At 45.8% G+C, this 27,701-nt stretch overlaps 2 protein-coding genes across 5 annotated transcripts; one reads left to right on the top strand and one right to left on the bottom strand.

Moving 5' to 3' along the window:
• LOC121830905 (uncharacterized) lies at positions 1-16,353 on the bottom strand. Its single transcript, XM_076577462.1, has 7 exons — positions 16,288-16,353; positions 13,726-13,829; positions 5,843-5,958; positions 4,550-5,642; positions 2,792-2,984; positions 575-1,328; positions 1-502 (listed from the first exon to the last, which is right to left on the bottom strand). Exons 1-4 carry the CDS (start codon positions 16,351-16,353, stop codon positions 4,990-4,992), a joined length of 939 nt encoding a protein of 312 aa, XP_076433577.1. The 3' UTR covers positions 1-502; positions 575-1,328; positions 2,792-2,984; positions 4,550-4,989.
• On the top strand, positions 4,893-27,614 carry Mapk6 (mitogen-activated protein kinase 6). Of its 4 annotated transcripts, none has more exons than XM_076575394.1 (6): positions 4,893-5,122; positions 17,024-18,195; positions 20,216-20,360; positions 22,375-22,539; positions 24,010-24,211; positions 25,901-27,614. In XM_076575394.1, exons 2-6 carry the CDS (start codon positions 17,641-17,643, stop codon positions 27,003-27,005), a joined length of 2,172 nt encoding a protein of 723 aa, XP_076431509.1. In that variant the 5' UTR covers positions 4,893-5,122; positions 17,024-17,640; the 3' UTR covers positions 27,006-27,614. The 4 variants fall into 4 exon arrangements, with proteins under 4 accessions (XP_076431509.1, XP_076431508.1, XP_076431510.1 ...); XM_076575393.1 differs by lacking the exon at positions 4,893-5,122 and adding an exon at positions 5,635-5,833; XM_076575395.1 differs by lacking the exon at positions 4,893-5,122 and adding an exon at positions 5,635-5,954.
• Positions 27,615-27,701: the final 87 nt, after the last annotated feature.

Here is a 27,701-nt window from a genome sequence, read left to right as displayed (position 1 = left end):
TTTTGTTTTCAATTTGTTTATGTGGTTCTAAAGAAAAAATTTACATATTTTTATGTTATGTTGCAGGAAGGCAGCTTTACATGTAACCACAAGCACTTATTTTTTGCATATACTCACCAAAGTGTCACAGTTTCTGTCTCAGGGCTCAAACATTTTTATGTTTTGTTCTGACCAGGGAAGCAAGAAATTTGCACAAAACTCACTCAGCCTTACTGTTTTACCTCTTGATACACACCTCCCACCAGGAGTCTCCGAAGCATAAGGAGGGACTGGTTGGAAGTGTCCTCAGGACAGGTGCTTGGCCAGCACAAAGCGAGAGTGGCCATGCCACCATAGTTCAGTCTTTGGAGTATCAGAGTACAGGGCTTAGGTTTCAAGTTCTGTTTACTGGAAAGCGCGGCCTCCGGGAGCTGCAGACAGCTACTTCCCTTGGACTCCTAGCTGTGAACTCTGACATCTGTAGCTCCATCAGAAATCGATGCCTGTGGGCGCGGAGACTGCCCTGAGGGGAGTGGGGAGATAAAATGCAATACGGTCTCTATCCCCTCTGTTCACCCCCGCTCCTCTGTCTCACCTGACTTCCAGACAGGAACTATTAGGAAAGTCAGGATGGCAGAGAATTAAGTCAAGTGCACGGCTTCTCTAAGCATCTCTCATTAGCAGGCTAGGGTAAGTTGGGCAGAAACACTAGATTCTCCTACCCTCTCAGGTTCTTCAGTCATTTGCTTATCAATCTGCCTTTCCCATTGATGTCAACCATTTCACTTCAAAGAACTAGGTGCAGGGTGGGCTGTCAATCACCAGCAGAGAGCCAGCTCAGTATTCAGAAGCCTTGGGTTCCCTGGGTAGCATCACTCATACACTGTCATCATCATCATCATCATCATCATCATCATCATCATCATCATCGTCATCACCATCGGTAATTAGTTGCATCACCTAAATTCCTCGCCTGCTGTCATTATCATGAAATCTAGAGCTGTTGGCAGGGCATTCAAAGCCTTCTCCATCTGGAGGCAACTTTCTCAGGCCTGCTGTACTTCAGTTCTCCAGAGTGTGGTCTGAAGGCTCATGCCTTCTTACAGTCTGCTCTTTCACTGGGAATGTCTATTGTCCTGCTACTGCCTCATCAAGTGGAGGCCAGGTAAAATGCTGTCTCCTAGTTGAGCCCGCCGATGTCCCCAGCTCTCATTAACTGTTCCTTCCATTACAGCTCAACTTGTGCAGGTAGTCCATTGCATCTCAGAAAGCACTCAACATTCTGCTACCTTCAGCCAAGTTTAGCTTCTCCTGTGTACTTCCACCATAACCATGGCTCTCAAACTTTCCTAGCAATGAGCAAAAAACCAGAAATTCATTTCACACTGCGATCAAATATACACAGCTCTATATGCCTTACATTTCAATATTGCGTTCTTCCTCTATTTAACAGCTCTGAAATCAGAACACAGCAATGAGACATTTTGATATGATTTTATTTATTACTTCTTTGAGGCTGGGTTTCACTGTGTAACCCTGGCTGGCCTGGAACTTGCTATGTAGATCAGGCTGGTCTCGAACTCAGGGAGATCTGCCTTCTTCTGCTTAGCTGGTGCTGGGATTAAAGGCCTGTCTGGTTTTGATTTTATCATTCTTTTAAATAAAAAAGTGTAAGGATGTTTTGGCTCCACGTTTGTCTGTGTACTTATACATCCCTGGTGCCTGTGGTGGCCAAAAGAGGACGATGCAGCCCTTGGAACTGGAGTAGATGGTTGTGAATGCCCATGTGGGTGCTGGAATCAAACCCTGGTCCTCTGGAAGAGCAGCCTATGCTCTTAACCTCTGAACCATTTCTCTATTGCCCCGATTTTTTTTTAACTACCTTGAAACTTTATTCAAGATTCCTAGTATTATGTTTTCATTTCTTAAGTTATCTTTTGAGATTTTTTTTTTAAACTTTATTTTTTTGAGACAGGGCTTTCCTGTGTAGCCTTGGCTGTCCTGGAAGTCACTCTGTAGATCAGAGATCCTCTTGCCCCTGCCTCCTTGAGTGCGCCACTACCATCTGGCAAGTTTTTTGGGTTTTTTTGTTTTAATTTTATATATATGGGTATTTTGTCTACATGTGTGTCTGTGCACCATGGTCTTGAAGAGGGTGTTGGATCCCCCAAACTAGAGCTTCAGATGGCTGTGAGCTGCCATGTAGGTGCTGGGAACTCAATCTGGGTCCTCTGGAAGAGCAGACAGTGCTCTTTACCACTGAGCCATCTCTCCACCTCCAGGCCCTGGATTTATCATTCTTAGTAGTATATAAAATAATGGCATGGCTCATATTTGGTGGCATTTTGATTTGCTGAAATATACACAAAGCTGAAAGCTTCACTGTTACCCTTTTTGTTATAGAGGATGTTCTCTTATTCGGCTTTTTGCTCTTTTGGTAATGAAATTTGCTGGTCATGACCCACAAAAATGATTTTCCTACTCATTAAGGATTGTCATATGCAGCTTCAAAAACTACTTGGAGCAGCTGGGTGTGGTGTGGAGCATTGGGGAGGCTGAGGTGGGGCAATCAAGACTTTGAGGCTAGTTAGGGCCTCACAGACAGATCCTGTTTCATAACCCCCTTCAAAACAAAACTAACCTTAGTGAACTGGACTGTTTACACCCATACAACAGGATTAAGAGCTAGGCCCAGCTGGATTACCAGGAATGCAAGTCAGCTGTGCATGTAAACATGACCTTTTTAGAAAAATTCTTTGACAATTTCACACATGTATGTGATACATTTTGGCCATTTTCTCTCCCCCATTACCTTCTCATTCTCCTTTCTCTTACTTTGCTTGATTGCTTGCCTTGAAGACTAGGTCTTATGAACCCCAAGGGTTGACCTCACCTCAAGATTCTCCTGTCTCAGCCTGCAGAATGCTGTGATGACAAGCGGTCACCACCACACCTGGTCTGTACGCATGACAAATTTCAAGAAATCCTCATCCAGGAAGATGAATCTGCAAATATTTTATTGGACGTTCAGGCAGGGACTTCCTCAAATCCTTTTTTTTTTTTTTTTTTTTTTTTTTGGAAGGCTACAACAGTAACCAAACTCTCAGGGTAAACAGCCCCCACCTCAGCAAGATTACTGGGCTTACCCACCATTACACTCTCCTAGGCTTCAAAACCCTCCCCTTTCCCACCCTAAACTGTTACACCACTCAATCCCAGTTAAGTCTCCTAGCCGAAAGACCTGCTTTAAACCAAATCCCCCAAATCTTGTACCAGCCCCAGACCTCTCTCCAGATACTGCAAAGACGTAACTCCACGGACTCCCTTGACGGCTATAAAACAATAAGGTTGGCTTTTGGCCTTTGATGGAAGTCAGGGGAGACACTACATTATGACCTTTTCGTGGGAAGGCACACTGCTTGCTCTTTATTCTCACCACCCCCAGGTGTCCAGGCATTACAGGAAGATGGATGTGGAAGAGTCCCTGAAGAAGAATGGGGCAGTGATGGGGGTGTAGACAGAGCAGTGCTGGGCCGGGAGCATCCACGAGCTGAAAATCTTGGTGTTCGCTTGGCATTCCTCACCCGGTATTCAGACGGTATTGCTTTAAATATCGTAGAGCTGGGCTCAGCAGCCTAAGCCTATAATCTGAGCACTGGGGAAGCTAAGGCAGGAGGATTAGGTGTGCTAGGGCAGGCCGGGCTTCCTAGTGAGATGCCGTCTCACAAAGCATATATTTTAATGTATCTCTGTATTAGAAAACATCGAAGCCCATCTCAGGCTCTTAACTTCAAGTGACTGGGTCATCTCTGAAGGGGTTTGCTGCATGCAGTGGATAATGGGCTGCTGTGTGTCAGATTTCCTTTAGGATGGTCAATTATCACTGATAAAAAGGGGTGACCAAATCTCTCATTTTTCTTTTTGTGAGACAAAAAGTGTCTTAAGAAGTCTGGGCTGGCTTTGAACTCCCTATGCAGCCGAGGGTTACCTGCATCTCCTGACCCTTCTTGTCTCCACTCCCGGAGTTCAGGGATCACAGGGGGGCACCAACAAGCTCCCCCGCCCCTTTTTTTTTTTTCCCTTTGAGACAGGGTCGAGTATGTAGCCCAGGCTGTTCTGGAACTCACTATGTAGGCTGGTCTCGAACTCGGAGAGAAACTCCTGCATGCACCACCACTCCCAGACCAGCCCTGTGGGTTTGTTGTTGTTTGTTTTGTTGTTTTTGAGACAGGGTTTCTCTGTGTAGCTTTGTGCCTTTCCTGGAACTCACTCTGTAGCCCAGGCTGGCCTTGAACTTACAGAGATCGGCCTGGCTCTGCCTCCCGAGTGCTGGGATTAAAGGCGTGCACCACCACCGCCCGGCTCAGCCCTGTGTTTTTTAATCTCTAATATTCCTAAATCACCAATTCCTAAAAATTTCACCCAAGCCCTGGGAAGGGCCGCGATCCACCTTTCTCACTACCCAAGGCTAACAACGCCCGGCCCCAGCTCCCACAACACGCCAGCCACTCTCCGGGGTCTCAGCCTGGGTCTCCGCTCTCACTTCTCTCAGGACCCCTCAGCCATTCACCTCCTGGGTTACAGCGGAAGCTTCTGGAAGCCCTCAGGGGGGCCGATCTCGGGCGCCTCCCGACCCACACCACCCGGAGCTGATCTGCTCCGCACCAGGCCCTCGGCCACTTCCCCCAGACGGCCGGGGTGTGTGGGGGGGGGCAGCTGCCGTTCACCGCCTCGCCCTGCCGGGTCACTGGGTGTCACAGCCCCGGGCGGTGGTTGAGCGGAGGCCGGGGCATACCCGCCAGCAGGCCGCGCGCCCGCGCGCGCATCCCCCGCCGCCGCCCCCGCGGCGCGCGTCGTCACGGGCGTTGGAAATTCCGGCGCGTGCGAGTCCCCCGGCCGGCGGGGGCGGGGCCGCCGTGGAGTGAGCCTGTGACGTGAGGGGGCGTGCCCCGGCGAGGCCCCGCCTCCTCTCGGCGCCCTCCCTCTCTCTCTCTCTCTCGCGGGTCGGGGTTACATGGCGGCGACTGCGGCAAAGCGAGAGCCTCGGAGACGCCGCCGCTGCCGCCAGCACAGCCGGAGACCTGAGCCGACCTTGGGGGCTGTCCGCGGGCCCTGCACACTCTCGATGAGTCGGAGGAGTCCCGTGAGTGTGCCTCGCGTGTGTGTCCGTGTCCGTGTGCGTGTGCGGGCCGGCGCGGGAGGGAACGGCGGAGGGCCCGGCGGCGGCGGCGGCGGCGGCGGCGGCGGCGGCTCCCGCGTCCATTGTGTGTGACCCTCCGGGCGGCCGCGGCTCAACAAAGGCGCTTTTGTTCCGTCTGCCCGCTCGGCCCGGCCGGCTGCGAGGGCCGGGTCCCCGCGTGGGGTTGGCGGCGCGGCCGGCGCGCCCCTCCCACCCGGCACGCCCCTCGCCGGGTAGCCGGCCGCGGGCTCCTCCGGCCGGCCCCCGCCGCTGCCGCCGCCTGCGCCGGGCTGTGTTTGCGAGGGTTCGAGTCTCCGCCTCCCCCCCCTCCCGCGCCCGGTTCCGCGGGTTCGAGTCCCCGCCACAGCGCGCAGGCGAGGGCGGTGGTCCAGGAGCGCTTGAGGCGACGGAGGCTTGCCTTCCTGGCTCGCTGCCTCCCTAACGCTCTCCTGTCTCCTCCCCCAGCCCGCCCGGGTGACTCGGCCTCAGCTGACTCGGGCCGGGCAAAGTCTTCCCCCGGCACGTTGCGTAGCTCTCGGCTCCAGCCCCTAAGTCCGCCCAAGTTTGTTGTCTGGCCGTCCACGAGGTGCGGGCGACCGGCCGGCCGGAGACGGGGCTCCTGACACCCTTTCCGGACGTTAAGGTGTGATCCGGAAAAACAACCCAGATGAAAACGTACGTTACCGGTTCCAGGCCTCCGCACTTGGAGCTTGTTATAATCCGACTTGGGAGTTGTGCGGAGCGGAGGGCTTTCGGCCGCCTTTTGTTCCTGCCTGGCGTGGTCTCTCCGGCTCAGGTGCCTGGGGGAGCTGCGTGCGGCGGGCGCCTTTAGATCGCTTTCGTGTTTTTTTTACCTTGGTGGTTTGAAAGTACGGAAAGATCGAGCGAAGGGACCTAGCAAGGGAGAGTCAGGAGGTCGCCTTACTGTATCTGAACAGCCCGTGTGCGTTGCTAAGAGTCCCGAGGCAGTCCTGTATTAACTTTTTATGGCTACAGATGATTGTCAGAGGGGAAGAAAAAAAAAAAAAACATTCACGGGCCATCCAACGAAGAGCAGCTAGCTTCAGAATAATTTTCTAAATTGTTGATTATTCCAGCGTGTTTATTTTGGTAAGATTCTGGGGTTTAACGTTCTGTCTGTCTCTTTAACGTCGGAGAACTGAGTTGGAGTGATTTGAATAGAGAAGAATGTAGGGTCCAAACAGGGTCTGGCCCTCAAAGGGTTTTTGTTGTTTTGTTTGTGGAGACGGTCTCGCCACGTAGTCCCAGCTAGGCTTTGAGAAACGATTCTCCTGCCTCGGCTTCCTGCTGGGCTTTAACACGTGTGCGCATTACCCTCAGCTTTAGAGTTTTCTTAGAAATGATAGGTTTTGCTGTTTGGAAATAATTTTGAATTGGGTGGAAGAAAAATATCTTTAGCTTGTAGTTAAAAACTGTAAGGTGCTTGGACATATATGTTGTACTAGTTAATCTAACTACATCATAAATCTTGCTTACTGGTGTCCTAATGAATATTTGTCATCTCTGAAGCTTGCTAGATTTGGGCAGACTATTCTGTCACTTCAGTATTACTGTTCAGAGAAAAAAGACCCTGGGAAATGAAAAACCGTTTTAAAATCAGCTTTCTATGTGAGGATATTTTGGAGTTTAGTCATTTGCAGAAGAGGATTAAAAGTAGCCTGCCCACTTTCCGCGATTAAAAAAGAATCTGGAGAAGACTGATTTGAAGAACATTTAGTTTTGCAGTAGAAAAGGCAGCCGTTTCAAGACAAGTGCGAGCGCTAAAGCGCTGCAGCATTTTACATAAGTTCATGTAGGCATCGTGAGAATTCATAACTGACCAAATAGTAAGGAAGGCGTGCTGACTCAGGGTGCCTTGTGAAGGGGTTGGGGTCGGGTGGGAGGAGACTCAGAAGTACTGCTGCAAGTTTCGAGCTGGGTGATGACTCACCCTGCCCACTACTGCTACTACGTGGCTGGCTTTCCCTCTCCCCCCTTCCTGTCTCTCTCTTTCTCTCTCCCTCTCTTTCCCCCTCCCTCCCCCTCCCTCTCTTCCCCTTCTCCCCCCCTCACTCTTTATATGATAAACTGTTAGTGTCCATATCATAGTTCTCTTTTCTCTGAAGAGTAGTCACCCCCCCCCCAAAAAAAAGTAATGGCTTCTTAAATTGCCTTTTAAAAGGCTATCCAGTACCCTACAGGTACAATTGTATAACATTTGTTAGGAGAAAAGATAAAGTCAATTGCTGGTTAGTTGCTGAAATTAAATGTTGGTCTTTGGCTACTATTAAGAGAGATTTGTTAGCAAGTTATTTCTAAAGGACAGACAGTACATTATAGTCTCAGTGGAAATTGACTGGTTTTCATTGATTATGTAAAAGCTATCTTTATAACATCTAGAGGGTACTGGATTAGATGTTGTATAAATACCACCAGAGTTTAGTAGAGCTGCTAAAGATACACAGTGCTTTCTTGTGATAGTTGTGTATTTTCTGTACTTTATAATTATTGTTATTATTTTATCAGCATGGATGTTTTGCTTGCATGTGTGTCTATGAACCATTTGCCTGGTATCCTCAGAGAAGCCAGAAGAAGGCATTGGATCTCCTAGCACTGGAGTTTCAGAGGGTTGTGATCTGCCATGTGGGTGCTAGGAATCAAATCTGGGTCCTTGGGAAGAGTAGCCAGTGCTTGTTAACTGCTGAACCATCTCTCCAGCCAGTATTGTTACAAGCACTCTTTATAATTGATAGTTTTTAAAGCGATAAACTAAATGAATCGTTCCAAATCTAGGACTTAGGCTGAAGCTTGGTGATAAAGTAGTTGGCCAGCATTTAACAAATTGGCTTAAAGTAAGTTTGAAGGGCGGGGAGGTTGTGCTCATCTTAAAGTGTCCCCCCACCCCCCAGAGCCCAGCAAGACTGTGAGTTTGGGACAGTGGGGTTTACGAGGAGGGTGCCAGCCCAGCCAGAGCCCTATAGTGAGACCTACCTAAAAATAATGAGGGGAAACAAGACAGATTGAAGATACTTTGTTTCCTAAGTGAGGAAATAAATAAAAATCTCCTCACCCATTTGTTACTTTCTCTATACTGTTCATTTTCTGAAAGTTATTTGGGAAGATTCCTGGGCAGTGAAATGTGTTGTGGATTTGAACTAAATCTTTGGGGCATTTTGAAATTGTATCAAAGATTAATTCATACTTAATATTGCCTACTAAAGGAAACACAAAAATACAATTGTAAAAGGATTGAGATTTTCAAAGCATCACGTTACTTAGAAGTTGGGCATGTGGGCTTTTTAAATGCAGGTTATTAACTGTTGTACATAATTTAGAAATTAAAAACAAGCTTTCTCTAAGGTGTTGCTTTGTGAGGTGGGGAGTTCTCGACACTGCTCTCCAGTTCCTTATTTGCATTATAGCCCTTGAGCCTATGTTACTTCAGGGCTCCTGTGAAACCAGGAAGATGCCTCTAAAGTCATTTCTCTGTGCCATTGTTGGCAAGCTGTTTTGTGAACTCTTACACTATAACCTGCCTACAGTATCAGGATCTTGATCAGTTTTATTGCTTAGTATTCAGACTTCACAAACATAAAGATGACATTACTCTGCCGATCAGAACTACTTCAAAAAAGCCAGATGCAGTGGTAGGCACCTGCAATTCCATCACTCAGGAGGCAGATTCATGAGTACAAGGCCAGCTTGGGCTGAGTTTGTTCTAGAAAAACCATAAAAGAAGGGAGGGCAAGAAATATTCTAAAAGAGAAACAAAATTTGATTTATGCTAAAAAAAAAAATGTCGTTACTGTACTCCCTGGCTTCTTGCCAGGGAGCTGCTGCTGTTGAGGAGCTAGTGGCTCCCTGAATTTCTCTCCGTGAATTGCATTTGGAAAATGTAGTCTGTTTTCCTGAAACACACCTCTCCCAGTTTTGTTTTGCTGAGACAGCTTCCTACATAGCCCAGGCTTGCCACAATGCCTTAATCCTTCTGCCTTCACCTCATGAAATTGCAGGCACGTGACACCATGGCTGGGTGCTAGAGTTTGTTGTTTGCACTGTGTGTGTGTTTTCTTTTTAGGTGGTAGTACATGCCTGCCCTTAACCTCAGCGCTCGGAAGCAGAGGCAGGCGGATCTCTGAGTTTGAGACCAATATGGTCTACAGAGCGAGTTCCAGGACAGCCTGGGCTGCTACACTGAGAAACCCTGTCTGAAGAAACAAGAAAAGGGGGGGGCGGGGGAAAGGATTGTTCGAATGTTGCTCTGGTGAGAAAGCGGGTGAGGAGCTTGCTGTGTGAGGCTGATTACCTAAGGTGGATCTCAGCAGTTGTTGTGATGGTGAAAGGAGAGACCTGATTCCAGCGTTGTCCTCTGACCTCTGCATGCTCTCACAAGCACAGGTCATGTACACAAAAGGAACAAATCCAAAGGTTTTAGGATGTAAGAACCTTAACATTTGCTGGGCGGTGGTGGCACACGCCTTTAATCCCAGCACTGGGAGGCAGAGGCAGGCGGATCTCTGTGAGTTCGAGGCCAGCCTGGTCTACAGAGCGAGTTCCAGGAAAGGCTCAAAGCTACACAGAGAAACCCTGTCTCAAAAAACCAAAAAAAAAAAAAAAAAAAAGAACCTTAACATTTACTTCAAGGAAGTCCGCCTCTGCAACCATAAAACTTCATGTGAGTGTTTGAAAGGGTGGCACGAACATTTTGCTCCAACTACATCATTTGATAATTAAGTAAACTGAGGCCCAGTATGATCTAAAACCATATCACTTGGGAGCTGGCTCATCCGGACCCAGTGAATTATTGTGAATATTGTGATTTGAACTCACAGTCATTTGGCTGAGGGAGACATGAGTGGCCCTCAGCTGGTTAGCAACTGGTTTGGAAAACCACGTCTTATGAACTGTTCTTTCTCCTGGCCCTCATGAAAAATGGGAATGTAAAGTTGAGAATATAATCAATTTTGGATAGAGTTTGTGTGATGAGGGAGTCCTCAGTTTTGTGCTGACCAGTGAGGTCTCAGCAAGCCAGAGTGGTGATGATTAAGTATTTGACAAGTGACTGATGCCCTTGAGAAATTGAATTTCATCTGTTTGTTTGTTTTTTGAGGCAGTGTTTCTTTGTGTAGTCTTGACTGGCCTGGAACTTGTTCTGTAGGCCAGGTTAGCCTTGAACTCACAGAAATCCACCTGTCTCTGCCTCCCGAGTGCTGGGATTAAAGGTGTGTGAAATCACTTCTAGCTTTCTATGTGATTTTCATGACAGGGCCTTAGGTAGTAACCCGGGTGGCCTCAGAGTCACTCTGTTGCCAAGGCTGGCCTCAGTCTCCCACTTCCCATCTGAGATCACAGGTGTGCACCACTACACCTGGTCTTCTGTGTTGCTGGAGATTGAGGCTGGGGCCTCTGGTTGGTTAGGCACACAGTCTACCAACTGAGCTATATTCCTAGCCTAATCTAGATTTTTTTTAAACTAAATTTTAAATTATCCAATTCTCAACTTAATAATGAGTCTCAGTTTGGTAATTCTTCCCTCTTTATGTACAAATTGAAGAGATGGTAGTTTTTTGACTAACTTACTTTATGCCTGGATATTCTTTTAATGACTGTTAGAAAGTGGTGCCAATTTTCTGTTCAGTAAAGCTAATCTAAGTTGCAAGAATGCATGCATGTTTCTTCCTGTTTCTTTCACTTGGATAAAAAAATAACACAGAGGGATTCAGTTTTCTGAGGTACATCGTGGTCCGTGTTGGTAGCCTTGCCCTTGGCCTGGTCTCTCCACGTTTGTTGGCTCTGGAGGTAACTGCCAGGCAGACCTGCTGGGTACTTTTCCAGGTGCAGAAATGGAGAGAGATCTTAAGCTCTCATCAGAGATGCATACATAGTAGTCTGTCTTGTCAGTTTAATTAGGTTAGGAAATGCCTAAGGAGATCACTAAAACTTACATCTGGTGTGTCCATGAGGATTCTGATTTGATCAGTGACTTAATTCCTTGATTGACTTGTAATTTGGTGGCATTTTTGGGAGCTGGTTAAAAGTGGGAGGTGGCATCTTTGAAGGAAGTAGGTCATTAGGGGCATGGCTTTGGTATTACACTAAGTCTCCATGAGTCACCTGCTCTACTATGTCTTGCACTCCATCTTGGAATGACATTTTGAAATTGAGTCAAAATAAATAATTCCTCCTTTTAGCTTGTCCTGGGGGATTTTGGCCATTGCTCTGCAAAAGTCACACAGACTGTATGCAATGAGAAGGTTCTGACTCCAGAATCAGACTGGTGTGCTCAGATCCTGGCTTTACTTTACTGTCCGTGTTGCCTAATGAGATCACCTCGCCTTTGGGAACATCTGGACTCTGTAAGATGAACTATTTCACTTAGAAAATGCTTGGCCGATAGCAGGTACAGAGTAAATTATGAGTTATGTTCCTACCTTCGGCTTGACTCCTATATTATTCTGTATGTAACCCTGAGTTTGGGTTCTCACTAGGCTTAATGCATGCTCTACCTGTTCTGTTCTGTGTATCGTACTCTCCCCCCATGCATTCCACTCCTATGCTCTTGACTCCTTCTCTGGTTTTTTTAAATATGCCAATGTGCTGTAGAATTGTCCAATATGGGAGCCACATGTAGGCATTTTATAATTGATTTTATTTTGGTTATAGAGGTTGAACCCAAGGCCTTGGGCATGGTAAGCAGATTATCTTTGAGCTGTACCTACAGCCAAAAAAAAAAACAACTTTTTTGTTATTTTTGAGGCAAGTCTTTTTATGTAGCCCTTGATGTTCTAGAACTCTATGTAGACCAAGTTTAGAACTCACAGAGATCTACCTGTCTCTGTCTCCCCAGTGCTGGAATTAAAGACATTTCCCTTTAATTGATGGGGATGGGGATGGGGATGTAGCTTCGTGATAAAATGCTTGCCTAGCACGCACAAGGCCTAGAGTTCAATCCCTAGTACCATAAAAATGAATGAATGAGTGAATGAATGAATGATGAATTCTTCAGTGGAGTCTGTCTCATTTCAGTTACCATCTGTGGCTATGGCTACCTTGTGGGGCGGTAGATGGGAACATCACAGAAAATCCTATGAACCGTAGTTAGTATGTTCTATGAGTCTTTGACCTTCTTCTCTGCTGACAGCCTCCTGTTGGTGCTGTTTTCCTTTCTAGTGATGATCAGCCTAGGTCTTTCTTTTCTTCCCTGATACAGACTTGAGTCTCCTGGTTGGCTTTAACAGCTGTTCTTTATTGTTTTGTGTCACTGGTTTGGTGTGAATTCATTTGAGTTGGTTTGGTTTGGTTTGGTTTTGTCTTGTTTTAATTGATTTTGAAAATGTCCTGACACATATTTCTGAAGTCTCATTAGTTTCCCAAACCTTGGAGTTGCTCTGCTTCCAGCCTGGCTTCTGGCTCTGCTGACTACAGGAGCTTTCCTCCTGCTTTCCAGTGCGGCCCCCTATTTCCTTGGCTCAGCCTGAGGAGAATATGAACTTGTTAGACTGAAGATGCCTTTAGCTCAGCTTCCTGCCTTGGCCCCACTTTCAGAGGGCTGCTGCTTTGGAAATGGTGGGTTTTCTAGCCCTCTTATCTGTAGCCCTGGTGGCCTCAGACTTGCACCCATCATCTGTTCTGTGCCTCCCTGAGTGCTGGGATTAGAGGTGTGTGGCACCACTGCTGACTCCCTCAGTCTTCTGTACTCACTGAAGATTACCAGTAGGAAAGGACTGGTGAGTGGGATGTGCAGGGTGGCCCTGATGAATCCCCATGAGACTTTTCCCTAGAAGTTAGCGTTCTCCTTAATCCTGTCAGTGGGAAATGCCTGGTTCTCTGTTGCCAACCACGAGCAGCCATGGTATCTTCTTTTCTGAAAGGATCGAGTGAACCAACCTTCCTTCCTTCCTTCCTTCCTTCCTTCCTTCCTTCCTTCCTTCCTTCCTTCCTTCCTCCCTTCCTCCCTTCCTCCCTCCCTTCCTCCCTTCCTCCCTTCCTCCCTTCCTTCCTTCCTTCCTTCCTTTTTCTTTTTGAGATGGTTTCTGTGTGTAACTCTGACTGTCCTGGAACTTGCTTTGTAGACCAGGCTGGTCTCAAACTCACAGAGATCCTCCTGCCTCTGCCTCCCTAGCACTGGGGATAAAGGTGTGTGTTACCACCACCTGGCAAGGCTTGACATTTTAATGAATTTTTTTTTTACATTTTTTTACTTTAATTTATGTGTATGAGTGCTTTACCTGAATGTATGTATGTGTCTAACATTTGTGCATGGTGATAAAGGTGAGAAGCATGTGTTAGATCCCCTGGAATTGAAGTTAAGGATGGAAATCAATCTTGGGACCTCCTGAGTGCTTGCCAAGGGTGCTATTACAGAACTATACCTAGTCCTTTTTTAAAAATTTTGAGACAGGGTTTCTTGTCCAAACTGGCCTTGAACTACTGAGCCTCTTGCCTCCGCCTCCTGAGTAGCTGGGAGGACAACTTGTGTGAGTCAGCCACTGAGTCTAGACAAGTTTTGTAAGGTCCTATACCCTGGTGACCAGGCTCAGCTGCAGGACAGCGGTGCTGGGTCTCACCTGTCGTGGAGTATGGCCAAGGCGCCCTCGACCCTGCTGGGGTCACTGTGTGTGAAGGGCTGACTGACAGAGGCTCTGCCTTTCCAGAGGCTGCTGCCGTGGTTCTGCAGAGCACAGTGCCCAGGCAGTCTGTCCTTCCACCTCCACACAGGAAAGGGGGAGTGGAACAAAGCTGAGTGCTTTTGCTTCTGCTCTCCCAGGGCTGGAAACCAGTTTCTTTTTCCTGTCGACAAACTTGAACATTCACTGTGGGATGAGGCTCCTGGGAGTGCCTGGAAAGTCAAATGCTGGAGCTGCATCTTCACAGATCTCTCCAGTGGCCAGGCTAGTCCTCTGATTCTTGAAAAATAGGAGAATAGGGCTTATCCCCTCTCAAATGTCTCATCATCTCATTGGATAGGCTGTTTTATTCATTCGGTACAGTTTATAGGGCACCTAGTAACCGCCAGATTCTGTACTCAGCAAATGCTAGTAAAACTGCTTAATCTCAAACCTTTTGATTTAAAGCAGACAGCCACCATCAGTGGAGAGGGATGGTGTCATGGGAGAGGAAGAGGAGACGATCTAGAAGATAACCTTGGGGAAACTGACAGTGCTGTTAGGGAGGGACAGGAAGTAGGAAACAGTGAGCAGGAGGGAAGTGCTCAGACTCAGGGCTTCTCTGAGTCAGGGCTGGAAACAGGTTGTTTCTCTTGTTTCCATCACATCTTTTTTTTTTTTTTTTTTTTTTGTTTTGTTTTGTTTTTTTTTTTGGTTTTTTTTGAGACAGGGTTTCTCTGTGTAGCTTTGCGCCTTTCCTGGAACTCACTTGGTAGCCCAGGCTGGCCTCGAACTCACAGAGATCCGCCTGGCTCTGCCTCCCGAGTGCTGGGATTAAAGGCGTGCGCCACCAACGCCCGGCGTTTCCATCACATCTTAATGCCTGAAGATAGTGCTGGCCATGGTGAGCATTCAGGACTCGGATGAACAAGAACAGACTCGGACGGACTCTTAGAACTGTTCATGTCTTAGTGCTCTGTGCTCCTGGGTCCTGGTTGGGGTAGCACTTCCTCAATTCTTTTGGGTGTGTCTGTGAGACTGTGTGACCTGCTTAGGTCTGTAATAGGTTGGTAAATGTGTCATGGGGATGAGAGGTGTAGATGCTCGTGTAGATCCTTTGGTGTACTGAGTATCAATGGTAAAGGTGGTGTCTTTGATAACAACTTAGATAACAACTTCATTGTGACTTAGAGTAAGCTGCCAAGTTTTGGGGATCATCTGGTCTATCCTGATAGCCACAGAAATCTGATGGGAATCCTTAGACTCAAAGGTGTCTGGAAAAGAGTCACTCAAACATTTCAGAGTCCTGTGTTTGTTCCAGTGTTTCTTTAATCTTAGGTCAATGTGGCATCTTAGAACTAAGTCTTGAGCCAGGGTGGTGGTACAGAACTTTAATCCCAGCACTCAGTGAGTTCAAAGTCAGCCTGGTCTATATAAGAGACTTTGTATTCCCCTGTCCACCATGAAGTCTTGGCCAGAAGCAAGATAGATGGCAGGATTAAGTGTAGCTGAGTAGGTACTGATACTGTGTGCAACAAGCCTGCTAGGCCTTGGCGTTTATATGTTAAGTCTTTCTCTAGCTTCCTGCAATGATTCACCCAATCCTGGGTTGCACCGCTGGCCTCCTTGATGTCATCTCTTCAGGCCACCCTACCTGAGGAACAGGGGCTTTGTCAGGAATGCCTGTGAGTAGCTAAGCTATGGCCTTCTGTGCCCTAGGAACTCAGTAACTAGAGAGTCTGAGGCATGATCACAGACGAGTGAATTTGATAACACCACCAATTGTGCCAGGCTTAGGGGACAGAGTAGAGCTCAGCTTGTCCCTTCCCAAAGCAGTTGGCTGAGTTCCAGTTAACTCAGACTGCTCACTTGACTCTGGAGAAGAGCAAAGTGACCAGGAGCCTTTCAGAGGCTGTCACTGTGAACAGGCTGGGGTGGGGGGGAGGGGCACTTTACCCTGAGGAGCTCCAGTGTGCTTTCAAGTGTTTCTATAGAATGGGGGCATTACACTGTAGCCCCCATTTTACTGTTGTATTTATTTAATTTTTATTTTCTGAGACAGTCTCACTTTGTAGCCCTGACTGGACTGAACTTACTATTTAAACAAGGCTGACTTTAAACTCGAAAGAGACCCATCTGCCTCTGTCTCCCGAGTGTTGGGATTACAAGTATTAACTACCAAGCCCTGATTTCTTTTACTATTTTTAAACTTTCACCAATACTGTATCATTCTGTTGGGTTTTTTTTTTTTCCTTTTTTGCTTTCCTCCTCAAACTTGATATTAATGGAGCATTAAAATATTTTTCTGGGGCCTGTGGAGATGGCTGTGAGTAAAGTACTCGCCATGCAAGCATGAGAAACTGAGTCTGCTCCTCAGCACCCATGTAGAAGGCAGGCACGGTGGTATTTACACACTGGTGTGCAAGCGACCCCCCAAGTGTTTGAGTTGGAAATGTTAAGATAGTTTGATTTCCTTGGCAGTCAGGGCTGTCTGTCTCCTGAGCTGCCTGCACCCACTCTTACCAGCTTCAGAGTGTGTTCCGCAAGTTCAGCCTGTGCTGCTAGACTTTGCTTACTGGGTACCGACATAGTTAATTGATAATGATACAATGCTTCAACTAAGAAAAGTACTACTAAAATTTTACCTTTCAAATGAATTTTACTTGTAAAAAGTTCTATAAAAATATTACGAAGTTTCCTATACTGGTTGGCATTTCATGTGGTGTGTGTGTGTGTGTGTGTGTGTGTGTGTGTGTGTGTGTGGTGTATTTGTATGCCTGTGTGGACACAGAGGCCAGAAGAGAATGTTAGGTGCCCTGCTCTATCATTCTTTGGCTTATATCCCTGAGACAGGGTCCAGTGCTCCTCCTGACTCCACTGCACACAATGCTGGGTTACAAGCTTTTTACCTGAGGCCTGGGATTTGAACTTAGGTCTCAATGTTTGCACATCAAGCCCCTTTCTCACTGAAGTGCCAACCTGATGAGCCTGTTCCAGAGAATTCAGTGCTGTGAAGTCTGGGAAACTTACCACTTGACTGTGTGTGATGAATGGATAGAGACAGACAGACGGACAGAGATACTTCATAGCCCAGGCTGTCCCGGAACTCCCAGACAGTCCTCTTACCTCAGCCTCCCCAGATTACAGGCATGTGCCACCATGCCCGCTGAGGTCCTTCCCATGCCTCACTGCCATGTCGTACAGATAGGAAGTGTTTCCTCTAGTGGTGATATTTCTCCTTCTTTTCTTTTCACCCCAGGTTGTATCAGAGTAAGATGGACGGTAGCTTTGATTGTGATTGTGGTGAGCTGGAGCCACCTGATCACTAACAAAAGATACCTGTCAGCCAACATCACCAGGGCTTCCTGTTGAAATACAGCAACAAGGAAGAGAGGAAGCAAAGGGAATAGTGCTTTCAGCGCCTTAGGATGCTGCTCAGGACCAGTCCAACACTGAATGTATCTGCACTGTGAGAGGATGTCCACGGAGGCCTGCCGGGTGCATATTTATTCACAGTTTTGTCCCATGTTAAGTCGGTTAGCATAGTCTATCTGAGTGCATAGTATGTCATTTCATTCCGTTTGAGTTTCTTGAGTGTTTTCTTTAAATGTCTGCAGAGTTGCTGCCCTTCCTTGAACTATGAGCACTGCAATCTTTTTGATTCTCAGTATGAATAGAGATTTTTGAGCTTTAAGTCTGAGGGGAACTCAGCGGGCCTGGTTGGCGTCTGCAATGAACATCAAGAAACCATCGTGCTGTGGAAACGGAATTGTTTTTCTCCCTTTTTGAGAGATCTTTCCTTTTGATGCCAGTTGTCTTCCTTGTTTACACAAGTTCAACAATTTGAAAGGAAAAGGCAATTGTAAGGGTTTCAGAATGGCAGAGAAATTTGAAAGTCTCATGAACATTCATGGTTTTGATCTGGGCTCTAGGTACATGGACTTAAAACCATTGGGCTGTGGAGGCAATGGCTTGGTTTTTTCTGCTGTAGACAATGACTGTGACAAAAGAGTAGCCATCAAGAAAATTGTCCTCACCGATCCCCAGAGCGTCAAACATGCTCTCCGTGAAATCAAAATTATTAGAAGACTTGACCATGATAACATTGTGAAAGTGTTTGAAATTCTTGGTCCCAGTGGAAGCCAGTTAACAGATGATGTGGGCTCTCTCACGGAGCTGAACAGCGTCTACATAGTTCAGGAGTACATGGAGACAGACTTGGCGAACGTGCTGGAGCAGGGCCCTCTACTGGAAGAGCATGCCAGGCTTTTCATGTATCAGCTGCTACGTGGGCTCAAGTATATCCATTCTGCAAACGTACTGCACAGAGATCTCAAGCCAGCTAATCTTTTCATTAACACTGAAGACTTGGTGCTGAAGATAGGTGACTTTGGTTTGGCACGGATCATGGATCCTCATTATTCCCATAAGGTATGTAGAAAGCTCTCTCCACCCAACTTCTAAACTGGGATGTCTTTTCCTGACGCAGCTCTGCTTTCATTCATAATCTCCAGGGTGTGAACTGAAGGTGACGTGGACTCCCAGGTCCATACAACTTCCTCAGAATGCATGGCTGTTTGTTAGTAATGAAGTTCTGAGATGTACATCTTTTTTGTTTTGTTTTTTTTGAGACAGGATTTCTTTGTGTAGTTTTGGCTGACCTGGAACTAGCTCTGTAAGATAAGGCTAGCCTCGAACTTATAGAGATCCATCTGCCTTTGCTTCCCAAGTGCTAGGACTAAAGGTATGTGCCACCATGGCCTGGCCTTTTTTGTTTTTGTTTTTGTTTTTGTTTTTTTGAGACTGACTCTTGTTTGTGTAACCAGGCTGCCTGGACTCTAGTGTATGGTCTGGGCAAACCTCAAACTCACTATCTGCAGCCTCCTAAATACTGGGATTCTAAGCATGTGCTGCCACATAGTTATTTATTGTAATTAAGATTCTTGTTTATTTAGTTATTTCAAAGTAGAACACATTTTATGTTTGGATCTGGCGTCCTATTTGAAGGTGAGCGGAGCAGCTTTCCCAGTTTTTAAGTTATCTGTCCTTTTGATGCTGCTATACTATTCTATACTGTTCTATACTGTACTGTAGTTATACCTCATTTAAATGGAATTTAGTTTAAAAATTTAAATTTGCATGAACAGCTGGCAATTAAGTACAGCCAAAAAGGTTCACTTCATAGCAGCTTCCCTTTATAAGCAACTTTTTTTCATATAAGAACTTAATAACATCTTCCAGGGAGAACTTGGGCCTTTTGATTTTAAATTGAAATCTTAGGTAGAATCTTGATGTTTAAAATATAAAAGTGAAAGAAAGAAAGAAAATATAAAAGTGTGCTGGGTATGGTTGTGCATACCTTTAATTCCAGTGCTCAGGGGACAGAGACAGGTAAACCCGTGTAAGCCAAGGCCATTCTGGTCTACACAGTTCCAGGCCAACTAGGGCAACACTGGGAGACTCTGTCTCAGTAAAGTAAATCAAATATAGAGTTAGAGCTGATTTGGTGACAGAGAACCCCTGAGAGCAGGTTCTGTTACTTGGCATTCCATAGCCCATGTCTGAAACAAATCTTCATGCTTGCTGTGCGTGTTGTCTTAACTGATGGTCTTCACTCCATTCACAAAAAGGGGGAGGGAGGCGGCAAGATGACTCAGCAGAAAGGTTCCTTGCAGCAAGCCTGATAACCTAATTCAGACCCTGGAACCCGGACCGTAGAAGAGAATGGATTCTCCCAAGCTGTTCTCTGACCTGGACACTTGCACTGTGGTGGGTGGTTGCTGGCTCTCCCTCTCTCCTCCCTCACCCACATAGATTAATGAACAACTTTTAACATAGAGGCTGAGTCCCTGCTGAGCACAGTGAGGTGTGGACAGAACACTGGAAGGAGCCACACCTAGACCTTTACTTGACGTCCCTGGAGTCACCTAGGTGTGTCCTTAAGCAGACCCATGATCTGCCCAGTGCTCTGACCTGCAAATCAGTGTCCACCAGTACAGTGTCTGTGTTGTTCTGAGGGTGGAGCATGACTATGTGGACATCGGTTAGGAGTGGAGTGTGTGTGTGTGTGGGGGGGGATTTGTGTGTGTAATAACTAGGAGCTGCAGCTCTTTCCCCCACCTTCCCTCTGATCCAGGCATAGCATGCCTGCTCCTTAATTATGTTAAAACTTGGAGGGAGAACTTGTTTCTCTTCTGAAACAAGCTGCACTTGGCCTAGAGTTGGCATTAAGGCCTTATGATGTCTTGTTCTGCACTTTTTGTGACAGTCATCTGAGAGATGGCATGTCCATCTCTTAAGTGATGGTTGCAGCATCTAGATGGTAAGAGCCTTGAAAATGGGCTTAGAAATCAACAGTAATTGAGAATTTTACGGCTTTTTTTGGAGGATGAGTATCCTCCTACCCCATAAAGTAAGGGAAATTGAAGTCTGTTTGGTGTTTCCTTTGCAGGGTCATCTTTCTGAAGGATTGGTTACCAAATGGTACAGATCTCCACGACTTTTACTTTCTCCTAATAATTATACTAAAGCCATTGACATGTGGGCTGCAGGCTGTATCTTTGCTGAAATGTTGACTGGTAAAACCCTCTTTGCAGGTCAGTATCATGTGGGGAGAATTGTACCAGAAGTCATTTTGCATTTATCTCTAAGGCAAGGTTATGTAAGATTTCAAAGAGCTTAATATAGTCTGGAATATTCCAATGCAAAGATAAAACAGTGTTTATATTACTTAAGAAATGAGGACACCATTATTCACATATTCATGAAATTGCTCTAACGGTTAGTTAGAACTCTAGTGTTCTGTTATTGCCAGTTTATTTCTAAACCTCAGTGTTTTGAGGATCCATACTCTTTGTTGGTGATCTGTGTTAAGTCATATCTGAATTGCATTAGTCATTTCCTGGTAAATTTATTGTTGAAAATCCTCCAGAGTTCTGTTGTCCCCTTCTCCAGGTTTCCTGTGGACAGTGGGGGTATCCTCACAGGTGGAAACTTTTTATCCGTTAAAAGACCAAGGAAAAAGCCAGTGTTTTAAGAAAACCATCTTCGTTCGCATACCATACAGTTCACTCAGAGGCTGTGTTTCAGCTGGAGATGTGGCTGGATGTTAGAGTGCCTGCCTGGCATTCATGGAGCCTCTGGTTCAAAGCCTAGCACTGCAGAAAATGAAGTGTGTCATTGGGAATGTTCGTAAATGTATGGGTTATGCCCATTCTAGAGCATCCCCATCCTTCTGAAGCCAGCCCTGTGATAGTCGTTATTCCTTTCCCCAGCTCCTGTACCCACTCATCCACTTTCTGTGGATTGCCTGTTGTGCACTTCACGTGCATGGAGCCATGTATCGGGCTCTGTGACAGGCTGCTTTCTCGTCAGTGTTTTAGAGGTTCATTCATGTTGCGGATTATCTGTGTTTGACTCAGCATATGCCAGATAGAGAGGCCTCATTTAGTTTCCATTCATCAGTTGGTGGATGTCTTGGTTTTTACTTTTTGGCCCTTATGAACAATGCTGCTGTGAACGTTTGTGTATCAGTTTTTATGTGAGGTGTTTTCAGTTCTCTTCGGTCTACATGCCCAGGCATAAATAACTAGGTGACCCAGGGTAACTTAGGTTGAATTTTTGGAGACTAGACAGTTTTCTAAAGCAGCTGTGTGTTGTACATTCCCCAGTCAACTAAGAAGGAAGGTTCTGTTCACATTATCACCAGCGCTTTCAAGGTTTGTTGTGTCTTTGTTGAATGTGATCATCCTGGTGGGTGTGAAAAAAGGGTGTCTCGATGTGCTTACTGACCTCGTATTTGTTAGTGTAGACTCTTACAAGTTCAAGTGAACCATGAACTCATGAGACAGTCCTCCTGCCTCAGCCTCCTGGCTGCTAGAATCACAAGTGGGAGCCACCATGCGTAGTCTCTTATTTTTAATATCTTCTTTGTAGAGTACCCAGATCATTTGTTTGCTTTTAACTGGATTGTCTTTTGTGTTTTTAAGAAGTCTTTACACACCATGGACACGGGTCTATCAGATAGAGTTTATTATATTTTGTCCCAGGCTGTGTGCAGGATGTCTTTTCCTTTTACGACAGTGCCTTTTGAAGCACAGAACGTTTAGTTCTGTTGAAGGCCAACTGATCTGTCTTTTGTGTTAGCATATCATATCTGAGAAACCATTCTCCACAATATTTACTTCCAAGCATTTTATAGTTTTAGCTTTTTACATTTAGATCAGGATTTGTTTTGGGTGATTTATGTGTGTGATATGAGGGCAGGGGTCCAATTTCATTACTTTGCTTGTGGATGTCCAGTTGTCCTTGAACCATCTGGTGAAGAAGTTTTCGTTTACAAATTGAATAGTAAGCCACCTTTATTTAAAAAAAAAAAAAAAAAAAAAAAGCTGACCGTAAACATGAACTACCTTGTGATTTTCCTCAGAACTTATACACTGTCATTTCAGTCTCATTCGTAAAAGCAGGTCACCAAGGACAGCTCAGACTCAGTGCAGAGAGGTGTTGACTTCAAGGGAGACTATCAAAGAACCTGTGGGTGTCTTTATTGCCGGGAAAGTGGGCACCGTGGGTGACCTGTTTACACTGTGGTGTCTTGATTTCACTCAGGTGCACACGAACTTGAACAGATGCAGCTCATCTTAGAATCTATTCCTGTTGTGCATGAGGAAGATCGTCAGGAGCTTCTCAGTGTGATTCCAGTTTACATTAGAAACGACATGACTGAGCCACACAAACCGCTAACTCAGCTGCTTCCGGGAATTAGTCGAGAAGGTAATGTGACTTGAGAATAATGTCACATCTCTTTGGAGTGTGGAGGCTGTGGCCTGCTGCCATCTTGAGGTGTGTGTTTTCCCAGTCTTCAGGTGGACCCAGGCCTTAAACTCTGGCATTCCCCTTTTGACTATAGTCTGTGTCTTGGCTTTCCTGGAGTTAAGAAAACATACCCCATCTGCTGATTCTAATCCCATTTTCTAATTTATCTTCCCACCTACTGTGGGTAAGCATATCGAATGACTGGGTCTCAGTTAACTGCAGTGGAGTTCTGTGAGTGTTAGACACTGATCAGGTATGCCTTTGAATATGACTCATTGTTTTCTGTATTAAAACATAATTTCATGGGGCTGTAGAGATGGATTAGTGGTTTATAGCACTGGCTGTTTTTCCAGAGGACCCAGGTTCAATTTCCAGCACCCACATGGTGGCCTATAACTGTAACTTCAGTTCCAAGAGATCTTATGCCTTTTCTTCTGACCTCCACGGGCATCAGGCATGCACGTCACACACAGACATCCATATTCTAAAATAAAAGCAAACAACTACTTGAATCTTCAAAAAAGTTTACACTGTGTGTATGTGTGCAAAGATACATGTGTGGAGGTCAGAGGACAATTTGTAAGAAGAATGGGGCTGTCAGCTTTCACCGCAAGAGTCCAGGGGATCAAACTTGGGTTGTTGGGCTTGGCGGCAAGCACATGAGCTGTCTTTACTCCTTGGCCATCTCACTGGCTAAATTTAGATAGGAAAGAGAAGAGTAGTCGGGAGAAGGCAGAGATCTTCATGGCAAGGAAGAGCAAGATGCAAGCAGAAATAGTGTTTGCCCAAGTATTGATCCAAATGAACAAAGTATGTAAGAGTTGTGGGTTAATATTCGAAGTATGAAGTGCTAGATGTAAGAGTTTGTGCAGTCTTGAATATTGAAGTCTCTACATCAACTACTAAGTTAGTTCGTTTCTCATTTCAATGGAGTGACATGCTTGATCAAAAGTTTTCAACTTTTGTAGTTCTCTGTAATAAGATAACCTTTTCTTGAGAAAAGGGAAAGATACTTAGATCTGAGTTTGGCTCAGTAGTAGACCACTTGCCTAGAGTGCTCAGGCCTTCTTTTTGACCCCTAGCATCATACTGAGTATGTACACTTAATGTACATGCACGCATGGTAGTCAGATACATCGAGGTGTCAGAATTAGGGGGGTCAATGACACACGCCTTTAATCCTAACACTTGGGAGGCAGAGGCAGGGGGATCTCTTAGCTCAAGGCCACCCTGGTCTACAAAGTGAGTTCTAGGACAGCCAGGCAAGGCTACACAAAGAAACACTGTTTCAAAAAAGCTCCCCCCACAAACCCCACCAAAATTTCCACCATCGTGCCCAGCTATGCACATTGAATTAAATGAAACTAACGTTTTCAGTTTTTCTTCAGATGAACAGGCTGTTTTGTAAACCTTTCCTCTTCCCCTTAGCACTGGATTTCCTGGAACAGATTCTGACCTTCAGCCCCATGGACCGGCTAACAGCAGAGGAAGCGCTTTCCCATCCTTACATGAGCATCTACTCTTTTCCAACGGATGAGCCAATTTCCAGCCATCCTTTTCACATAGAAGATGAAGTGGATGATATTCTACTTATGGATGAAACACACAGTCACATTTATAACTGGGAAAGGTAAATTCATCCTAAGTTAGAAAAACATTTATTGAATTTTCAGTGTACCATATGTTGTATACTGTATGCTTATGTTTATAGATGTCCTAAAATTTTAAAGGGTTTGTTAAGTCACTGTCTTTAACTAGATTTTATGGAATTCAGCACTAGGTACTGGTGAGGAAATGGTGATAACAGTGCTGTCTTAAGCAGTCATTAAAGCATGCTAATTAAGATTTTAAGATGGTTGAAAATCTGAATGATTTAAAACTAATTTTATAAAGTCATTCAATTTTTAAAAATCATTTAATTACACACCTAATGCTTTTTCATCTGTGATAAACCTGCATTTTAGCTCTGAATCTCAAGACTCGACCTTACCTGGTGAGGTGACCCAGTGTCTGATTCCTGTCCATGTGGCAGTTGAATTTGTTTCCAGGTGACATAAAAGCAAACCTAGAGTAGGTTCAGTGAGAGGGGGACGGGTCTGGTCTGCAAACAGAATGGTGACATCACTGGAGTGCGTGCGGTCTGCTTTCTTCCGCCTCCTTTGTGTTTCTAACTCCTGGAGATGTGTCGCTGTGTGCACTTTCAGTGGGGTACACCCCTAACAACCCCGGAGAGTCAAGGTCTCCAGGGGTTTGATGTGTAGCCAGGACTGAGAATCACAAATGAGATTTAAGTTTTTATGTTTGGAAAGAAGTGGTCAAGCTGAAGCTAGTGGCACCTGCCTGGAAGCTGGAGAGGTAGGTGCCACCCTGGCTGTAGGGCAGTACCCTGTCTTGACCCATGCCAAACGAAACAGAAGTAGTTAAAGCAGTATTTTTTGTTTCTTAAGTAAATGTCAGGGTGTGTGCATACTCACCCCATCTGCTAGCTGTCATTTTCTGTCCCTAAGTACAGGTCTCATATACCCGGGGTTTTTTTTGACCTGTGCGTTCTCCTAAGTATACTGAAGTCGACATCTCCGTTGACTCCTTCCCATTCTCCAGCCTCTGTTGGTGTGTCAGTCTCCTCCCTTTGGGTGTGGTATAGTTGCCCTGCTGTGCTTTGTCAGTAAACAGAAACAGCACACACGGGTGGGGCTGATGGGAGACTCCAGTAAGCCTTCCCCATTACTCAGCTACCTCATTACCAGTGGAACCAAGACTAGGAAAGTACCTGCTCACTGTTAGATGTACAGAATTTGGGCATAAAGTGTTAATGGGAAACTGGTGGGATTAAATTACAGCTGTGCCAGCCTCCTAGGTAATTACCTGTGGAGGAGAGGAGAAGAGGGAGCACAGGAGGTGAGAAGTGGCAACCCAGCTCAGTGGAAGTCCTGACTTCCTGATGAAACTGGAGCTCTGTTGGCAACCGCCAGATGCTGCCTTCTGCTGTTTTAATCAGTAGCACGGCTTCCAGATGGAGATGATAGATTCTGATGGGAGGGAGGGACTGCTCCTAGCTTCTCTTCTCTTACCCCCCCAACCCCCCAGACCCTGCACAGCTTTTACAACTCAGAGCTGGGTGTGGCAGCATTCACCTCTACTCCAGTACTGGGGAAGTTGAGACAGGATGATCACAAGTGTGAGGTCAGCCTGGCTGTACAGTGAGACTCTCGCTCTTAAAAACGAAGCCAAACAAAAAGCACTCAATACTTCCACAGAGAGCACACTGTGCATTTGAAAATGAAGTCACCACGTAGAGTAATGCCTGTGTTTCCTTCAGGTATCATGATTGTCAGTTCTCGGAGCATGACTGGCCTATTCATAACAACTTTGATATCGATGAGGTTCAGCTTGACCCAAGAGCTCTGTCTGATGTCACCGAGGAAGAAGAAGTTCAAGTTGATCCTCGAAAATACTTGGATGGAGACCGAGAGAAGTACCTGGAGGATCCCGCCTTTGACACTAGCTACTCTGCTGAGCCTTGCTGGCAGTACCCAGATCACCACGAGAACAAGTACTGTGATCTGGAGTGTAGCCACACCTGTAACTACAAAACAAGGTCACCATCATATTTAGATAACTTGGTATGGAGGGAGAGTGAAGTTAACCATTACTATGAGCCCAAACTTATTATAGATCTTTCCAACTGGAAAGAGCAAAGTAAAGAAAAATCCGATAAAAAAGGCAAGTCAAAGTGTGAGAGGAACGGATTAGTCAAAGCACAGATAGCGCTGGAGGAAGCATCCCAGCAACTGGCGGAGAAGGAAAGGGAGAAGGGCCAGGGCTTTGACTTTGATTCCTTCATAGCAGGAACTATTCAGCTTAGTTCCCAGCAGGAGCCTGCTGACGTTGTTGACAAGTTAAACGACTTGAATAGCTCAGTGTCCCAGCTAGAATTGAAAAGCTTGATCTCCAAGTCAGTCAGCCAAGAGAAGCAGGAAAAGGGGATGGCGAACCTGGCCCAGCTGGAGGCCTTGTACCAGTCCTCTTGGGACAGCCAGTTGGTGAGCAGCGGCGGGGAGGAGTGTTTCCTCATCAGCCAGTTCTGCTGTGAGGTCAGGAAGGACGAGCATGTGGAGAAGGAGAGCACGTACACCAGCTATCTGGACAAGTTCTTCAGCAGGAAGGAAGATTCTGAAATGCTAGAACCTGAGCCAGTTGAGGAAGGGAAGCGTGGGGAGAGAGGACGCGAGGCAGGGCTTCTGAACGGCAGTGGGGAGATCCTCCTGAGCAAGCAGCTAGAGTCCATAGGCACTCCGCAGTTCCACAGTCCAGTGGGGTCCCCACTCAAGTCCATCCAGGCCACGTTAACACCTTCCGCTATGAAATCTTCCCCTCAAATCCCTCACAAGACATACAGCAGCATTCTGAAACATCTGAACTAAACACTCAGCAGACATTTCTCTTTGTTCTTCATGAGATGTGTTGTCTTTTTTTATCACTAATGTTCTAAGTCAGTTTTTTACTTGAATCAGAAGGTGTCATTAATTTGCAAGGAGTTTTCTTAGTTCTCAGTTTGTAAAATGCAGACTTTTTCTACATGTGAGTTAGTTTTCATTTGAACTGGCATGTCATTTGCACACATACACACAAAGAATAGAGCAAAACAATGCAGTGCAGGAGGAGACGAGATGCGCTAGGGTGAACAGACATTCTCATAGACCAGTGACCTGCTTTACGGGAAACAAAACCTTGCCTTGAAACTTACACAGTGAGACTGTACATAATTGCATGAAAAGATCTATTTTTTTCCTGAAACATTTTTCATTCATTAGTATTTTCAAGTTTTTCATACTGTACACATTTCTTAAGACACATGATACCAGCAGCAACTGAAAACGAATGCCGAATTTGGTACACATGTGTTATCTACCTCAAGGTAACAAAAGTATGTGGCGAAACATAAACCACCCATAGTGCTCCACGGCATCTGCACTTCTATCCAGCCAGCGTTTATCGTAGTAAACTATTGAGACCCGTTCACCGTTTATAAATGTCCTGGTATTCATTCTTAATAGTGAGTGTTAAATACATCACATCTTATTTATTTTTAGCGAATCAGTATATTTTCTGTATTTAAT

The sequence above is a fragment of the Peromyscus maniculatus genome, chromosome 7 (assembly GCF_049852395.1).
Source record: "Peromyscus maniculatus bairdii isolate BWxNUB_F1_BW_parent chromosome 7, HU_Pman_BW_mat_3.1, whole genome shotgun sequence".
Lineage (NCBI taxonomy): Eukaryota > Metazoa > Chordata > Mammalia > Rodentia > Cricetidae > Peromyscus > Peromyscus maniculatus.
Note: the sequence above shows the minus strand (reverse complement) of the source record. Positions and strands in the feature narration are given on the sequence as shown.